This window comes from Melanotaenia boesemani, chromosome 3, assembly GCF_017639745.1.
Source record: "Melanotaenia boesemani isolate fMelBoe1 chromosome 3, fMelBoe1.pri, whole genome shotgun sequence".
Classification (NCBI taxonomy): domain Eukaryota; kingdom Metazoa; phylum Chordata; class Actinopteri; order Atheriniformes; family Melanotaeniidae; genus Melanotaenia; species Melanotaenia boesemani.
This window is the reverse complement of record NC_055684.1, coordinates 3,066,833-3,073,336: the sequence shown is the minus strand read 5'-3', so window position 1 is coordinate 3,073,336 and position 6,504 is coordinate 3,066,833. Positions and strand designations below refer to the sequence as shown.

Below are 6,504 nucleotides of genomic sequence, written 5' to 3'. Positions count from 1 at the left end.
CTTTTTAAAGGAAATATTTCTACACTGAATCCACCTATTGTACATTCATTAGATGCAAAGATGATCTCACAATGGATGAGATGGGAAACAAAGGAGATGAGGAGCATATTAAAAGGTCAATTACATCAACGCAGAAAACTTCACACTCTCTGAACTGAACAAAAGTAGTTTATTCTGTTGTTATGCTTTTTCATCAGTATTGATGATGTTTTTTAATACCATTTGGGAAAGAGTTGATGTGGAGAAAGAGTTCAACATCCACATTTCAAGAACAAACATTCTGGAGAGAGGTCTTCTGCAGTGGCAGCGTCAAAAGACAAATACACCAACTGCTACGTTGAAGGTGTCCTTCTTTGGGGAAGCAGGAGTAGACACTGGTGCACTTCGAAAAGAATTTCTCACAGGTGAATCCAAAGAAGATCAATTTGTTATATATGTCATATTTATGGTTAAGGAATGACTAATTCCAAATTCATCACAATTTTATGCTTCTATGTTATATGTCTTATCTACCAAGTGAGCCCTGTTACAGTTGTTGTGTCATAATATTAAATATGACTTGGTTTTTCTTTTGTTATTAATAAGATGTCAATCAGTCCCTTATGTTGAGCATGGTTAGTCCTCTTGACAATCTCTGCTAAACTTGTCAAAACTGTCTGATTTTAGCAAAGTATGTCCTAAAAAACTAAAAGAAATTTCATAAATGTTCAAATAAATTTGTGGTGCTACTTATTATTGAGTCACAGCAACACAATAAAAATGTCATAAGTATTGAAGGCTGTTTTACAACGCAGTTAATTCCCAACATACTTCTATTGATAGAAATGGTGGCCAGAATTGAGACTCGTTTCTTTGAGGGACCACCACACCAGAAAAGTCCACGCTACTCACTGACTGACTTTGACAGTGGACTCTTCAGGTATATCTACATAAAGTCAAACGGTTGTTTCATGTAAAATTTGACAATATAAGCAATACACTCATGCTCCGTTTTTTTAAATAGGACTGTTGGAGAGATTTTAACAGTTAGTTTGGCACAAGGAGGTCCTGCCCCTGCGTTTTTCAGCCCATGGGTTTACAGTTACTTCTGTAATGGGCAGATCAACCCAATGCTTCTCGGCAAGAACACAGTGGCAGATTCACAGCTGCGTTCACTGATTGACCAGGTGCTGTATGGCCAGTACACATATTGTCTTCATACACAAAGCATATTTTATTTAATAATAATTTTATCTGTTTATAATATTTTCAGGTGGAATCCTCAACTGAACAGTCAGTTGAGGGTCTGACCGATGAGATTTTAAACTGTGGATTCACAGGAGCCATCTCAGTTCAAAACAAGGAGCTGATTGTCCGGTATGCCAAGACACGTTTTTGTTTGTGTATAATAAAAGTGAGGCTTTGAAGATTTTTTTTTTTTTTTTTCGTCAGAGCCATTACACTCCATGCCGTGCTTAGATTGCAGCCAATGCTGGAACAACTTAGGGAAGGTTTGCAGCTGTATGGCCTTCTTGAGCTGATTAAGCAGCACCCAGATACCTGCCAGCCTCTCTTTGTCCAAGGGGAAGATGTTAAAGTGAGTACAAACTTAGTTTCTTCTTAAAATGGATTGTCTATAAAGTATTTACCTTTTGTGACACAGAAAAATATAAAAGATTAAATAATTTGCTTTGTAATCTAATCATAGGTTAATGCAGAGTTTGTCATGGCATCCATTCACCCTCAGCTGAGTGAAAAGGGAACCACCAGGCATCAAGTTGAGCTGGAGATGCTTAATTTCATCCAAGACTTTCTTTACGAATCAGAAGGTAAGTGGTTATTTTCCATAAAGTGTGTAGTTTTGAAATTTCATGGTTATGGCCACAACATTCAGTTATCATTCTGTTAGTCTTAAATTCAGAAACAATATATTTACTTTCTTTTCCCTTCTCTTAAATGTGAAGATTCTTCTGATTTCTCTTTTTAAATCTGCTCTTATCCTAGCAGAAAGTCCAGAGCATCTAGGTGATGAAGGTGGCCCAAGATCTGTTACACCTGCCAGGTTTCTGCAGTGGATCACTGGTCAGGGTCATATTCCACTCCTTCCCTCAGAAAAAAAAGACTTTGCTGTGGTGATCAAGTTTAACCATGACTGTGGTGCTGACTTTGGAAAGCACAGCATCTGCTATCCTGTTGTATCTGCATGTGCTAAGACCATCGTGCTGCCTGTCAAACACATGAAGTCCTATGATCAATTTAAAGTGGTTCTAATGGATGCTTTTCATCTTGGCCAGGAATTTAACAATGTTTAAAGTGTGACCATTGTCTTCTCCTGTTTTGAGGTTTAACTCAAGCCAAACTGTTATGCAAACAGCTGTTTTTATCAATTTCATGTTCAAGTTAAAGAAACACTTACATAAGTTGTAAATTAAGTAAGTGAAGTACACAAAGAATTTACAGTTTAAAAGTCAGTTTTACTTCAGAAAAAAAAAATGCTGTTTGGAATAAGATGGCTGTTTTCACCAAAATTCCCAAGCTTTCATTCTCCATGTTTCAACAAATAAACATAGTACAACAACCTTCTCTGTGTTGAAAAGTCAAATGTATACTGAATCCACCTAGGAAACCTGATTTATTACGAAGCTCAATACATCCAAATAAATGTCTCTGCCCTGTGATTGAGATGGTCTTGTGACATCAATAGTGTCCCTTAGCCTTGCCATGTCCTGTGCAGAGAGAGGACATTCAACAGATGGAAGAATTATTCCAGGACTGGTCCCATCCAGCTCACCAGTAGAGTTGACATCAAGATCTGCATCCTCCATGTCCTGTGATGATAAAAGTCAAATATTAAATGAAAATTCAGAGACATGGAGTTGTGAATTTTAATACTGTAGACACAGGACTGACCATGTAAATGTGAAAATGTTTACGCAGAGATGTTCAATACAAAATGCAGATTCAATGTACTTTATATGTGATGTGTACACCATGTATGTAATGTTTTAACCATTAGGTAGATATTTAACATGTTTACATTGTTCTTTTGCTAGTAGATAATGCCATAAGTAACATTGCTTTAAATTTAAATGACCAATAGTGCAAGAGTGCTATTTTCTGTTGTATTTGTATTTTGTCCCCCCCATGTGCACATATTTAAGCACACTTTAAAGACAGTTTGTATAATTTTTAATTATTTCATTTTGTACCTCTTCTCTGTCTGGAGAATCAACTGGATTCTGGAGGAGTCCTACGGTCCACAGCTGTTGTGGAGATAGATTGTGCTCTGTCCTTAAAGGGTGGTTATCCCAGCCCAGCCTAAAGACATCCAGATCCCTTTGCAGACGTGGAAGAAATGAATGCTGGGCACAAAACATGTGAATACCATCACACGGATCCAGAAGGCCTTCGTCTTCAAGGTTATGAAGGATGTCATAATACACACTTGAAACAGCCATCCACACATCTCGCCACAAGCGCTCTATTCTGTTCAATGACATCAAAGAATGAATAACTTCTATTTATTTTATCTTAAAATTCACTAACTTCAAAAATAAATGAAAGAATGCTTTATTAATACCAGGGAAAATTGAAAATATTAAATTTACCTTTGATTGTGAACACTCTTGCCTGACAAGAAACTTCCTATTCCACAGCCCCTAATGGTGAACATGCATCTTGCTATCCCAACATTTTCCACCCCTTGATCACCTCGCACTCTGAAAAAAAAAAAAACATTAACAGTTCAAGTTTAGTAAATTTGGCTACACGTTTCTAAACCTCAAACACTTAAAAACATCACAGCTGAATGAAATACCACCAAATACTGTTTAAAGCATACTGTTATGGGACAGATAGATAAATAAATTATTGATCCTGAAGGAAATTTGGGATGGTTATTTAAGGTACATTTTGTAAATGTTTGAACCATTTAAACATGAATATGAGAGTTAATCAACAACTGAATATGTATATTTCACACCTCTAATTTTTAAATAATTACAATTTAAATCATGTGAAGAATCAAAACAACAGATTTGAAACATATGGGTAATACTCACTATTAAAAGAAATAATTTTCTTACCTTAATGGAAAGCCATACTTTTGTACTGCCTCCAAGAAGAAATCAAGTGCAGTTGTTGCCTTGTTATTAGCAGCAGCACCCAGGTACATGATCTAGAGATAAAAATATCAAAAAGTGCAAATGTAATCAAAACTAATACTGTAACTATAGATAGAAAAACATGTTAATGACATGAGGTACTGTTTGGTAAAAAATACACACATTTATAAAATCAAAACCAAACAAACAAAAAAACATGCTTCATAGGGTAGGAGTAGATGTAATCTGCCCTCCACCCAAATACAACAGACACAAAAAGACTTTGAGGGATAAAAAAAAATAGCCAGATAGCAAAGCCTTTATAGTTACCAAATCTTCACAAAATAAAAATGTTTGGACCAGTTTGTCAGACAGGAAGATCTGTATATCATACAGCAAGTTTAATGGTGAACCAATACACCAGTATCTCACTTTTCAATTTCCATCATCTTTTTCTGTCTAATGCTGAAAGTAGGAAGGAAAGAAGGAAGGCAAGAAGGAAGAAAGGAAAGAAAGAAAGAAAGAAAGAAAAACACGTAATCACTTTTCTTGAGTAGCCATCAATCCCTCCAAATATTACCAGGCCATATCTGTAAAAAAGAACACAACAAAACAAAAATCGCTTGCATTTGTTAAGTAATGATAAACTATAATCCAGCATTTAGCATTTACAGATTAGGTCAACATCATCCTACCTTATTAGTTTATGATTTGTGTCGATATGTACCAAGTGAAGGGGACCCTTGACGGAATATGTCCTTCGGGCTACACATCCCAGCCTTGTCATTCTTGACAAAACACCTGCAGAGTCCACACGATGCATTGCTGAGGACACTCTCTGCCACTGTACACGGTGGCCCATGGCTTGAAGGATTCCTTTCATCATCCTGTATCCAACATGCGGCGTTCTTGCCTTTACTGATCTGACTAAATTGTCCAGTTCTTCATCACTCAGTGTACTATAGCACTGCTTTATGTTAATACCATATTCGTGTAAGCGACGTTTCACTGTCCTCACAGATATTCTCAGAAGTTTTGCAATTTGTGGCACTGATAAGGACATTTCTGTTAGTGTCTGTAGCTGGTGAGGAGACACATCAAATTTGGGTCGTCCAAGCTCTCCTTCTAACACTGGCACATGAGAAGGGGTCAATTCACTGATGTTCTCCATACTGACAAGAGTTGACAGCTCTGTCAAAGCACTCATAACATCTTGAGGAATCTCCACTTGGTTGGACAAAGACCTTAAAAGAACCATCTCCTGGTTGACAACGAACTGCAAATAGTTCTCATCAAGGGGCTGTCTGTGCATCACCTGGGAAACTTTATGCAGTAGTCGCTGCATAAGCTCTCTTTTCAGGTGCTCCTAGGTTAAATGGACATAATCTTAAATTACTTTACTAGCTTTATTGTTGCCCATGTATACAGACTAACTCGCGCGTGTTATGTACACAAAAATGGAATTAGGATTGTGAAAAGGATGGATTAGGTTGTGGCTACCATTGCTTATCCTGCCCAAACTAAGACAACAAAGTACTGCTGACAAACAAATTGAAAACACTAGTCGTTAGCACTGTCATGATGGGCTTAAACATCTTCTCCCTTTACTTATCTCGCTGTGTCACAAATATTAAAACAATTAGAACTATTTCGCGGTGTAATTATTCGAAAATTAAACACTTACCTGATTGTTCGCGCCGACATCGTTACCCGAAGAGGACGCCATCTTTCAGAGAGGTACAACGTTCACTGAAGGTCACTTTGGGGGGCATGGGAAATGTCAACTTCTAGCTTGTGTTTGAGGAAACTGCTAATAATTTATTACTCTTACAGGGTGATTTGGACACAGTACTAACTGGAACAGCTTTAATAACTGAGCTTTACTGGTGGCACATGATGTATTTTCTATCAATTGTATAATAATAATGTGCAGAAGGTGTTTCGTAGATTTTGCCAATTTCCACGTTTCCTGAAGGCAACATGTTAGAGGCAACTGAGTTGTGCTGTCAGTCATGATTTCACGCCCTTATTTTCTTTAGCCCCGCCCATCACGCCAGATCAGGGCCAAAAGTTTGAAACTGAAAAACAGGAATCTGAAGGTTTGAAAAAATGATCTGAAGGTGAAATAAAAATCTGAAACTGTAAATAAGGTTTTGAACATTACAGAAAAAATATGAATTTGAAAAAATATTATTTTAAAGCCGATAGAAAAAAAAGCTCAAACATGGAAAAAAAAATCAATATGAAAAATAAATTTTTAAAAATTTGTTTAAAAAATGCAAAACATAATCCAATTGTAATTAAATTTATTATAAACATTTGGTACACTTTGTTTTATTTTGAATACAATTATTTCTTTTTCAAAGTTTACAATAACAACTTGACTTTCATTTTCAATTTAAATTTTCTTAATTTCAAAACT

At 36.3% G+C, this 6,504-nt stretch overlaps 2 protein-coding genes across 2 annotated transcripts; one reads left to right on the top strand and one right to left on the bottom strand.

Annotated features, from left to right (window-relative positions):
* The first annotated feature begins 224 nt into the window (after positions 1-224).
* On the top strand, positions 225-2,681 carry LOC121637463 (G2/M phase-specific E3 ubiquitin-protein ligase-like). Its single transcript, XM_041981662.1, has 7 exons — positions 225-404; positions 823-919; positions 1,004-1,166; positions 1,253-1,356; positions 1,432-1,576; positions 1,688-1,808; positions 1,984-2,681. Exons 2-7 carry the CDS (start codon positions 825-827, stop codon positions 2,289-2,291), a joined length of 936 nt encoding a protein of 311 aa, XP_041837596.1. The 5' UTR covers positions 225-404; positions 823-824; the 3' UTR covers positions 2,292-2,681.
* Positions 2,598-5,859, bottom strand: LOC121636376. The gene is made up of 7 exons (XM_041979845.1): positions 5,767-5,859; positions 4,778-5,448; positions 4,627-4,672; positions 4,065-4,156; positions 3,588-3,698; positions 3,189-3,465; positions 2,598-2,807 (listed from the first exon to the last, which is right to left on the bottom strand). The coding sequence occupies exons 1-7, from the start codon at positions 5,806-5,808 to the stop codon at positions 2,598-2,600; spliced, it is 1,449 nt and encodes a 482-aa protein (XP_041835779.1). The 5' UTR covers positions 5,809-5,859.
* Between the last annotated feature and the right edge of the window lie 645 nt (positions 5,860-6,504).

What these genes read in the sequence shown, in the direction of transcription:
- LOC121636376 (XM_041979845.1), bottom strand. Translation starts at nt 5,808, where the DNA reads ATGGCGTCCTCTTCGGGTAACGATGTCGGCGCGAACAATCAG. An exon ending in ATGTCGGCGCGAACAATCAG is followed by an intron (nt 5,449 to 5,766) that starts GTAAGTGTTTAA and finishes CATTTAACCTAG; the next exon opens with GAGCACCTGAAAAGAGAGCT. An exon ending in TTGATGGCTACTCAAGAAAA is followed by an intron (nt 4,157 to 4,626) that starts GTGATTACGTGT and finishes TTTTATCTCTAG; the next exon opens with ATCATGTACCTGGGTGCTGC.
- LOC121637463 (XM_041981662.1), top strand. Translation starts at nt 825, where the DNA reads ATGGTGGCCAGAATTGAGACTCGTTTCTTTGAGGGACCACCACACCAG. An exon ending in TGCGTTCACTGATTGACCAG is followed by an intron (nt 1,167 to 1,252) that starts GTGCTGTATGGC and finishes TAATATTTTCAG; the next exon opens with GTGGAATCCTCAACTGAACA. An exon ending in AACAAGGAGCTGATTGTCCG is followed by an intron (nt 1,357 to 1,431) that starts GTATGCCAAGAC and finishes TTTTTTCGTCAG; the next exon opens with AGCCATTACACTCCATGCCG.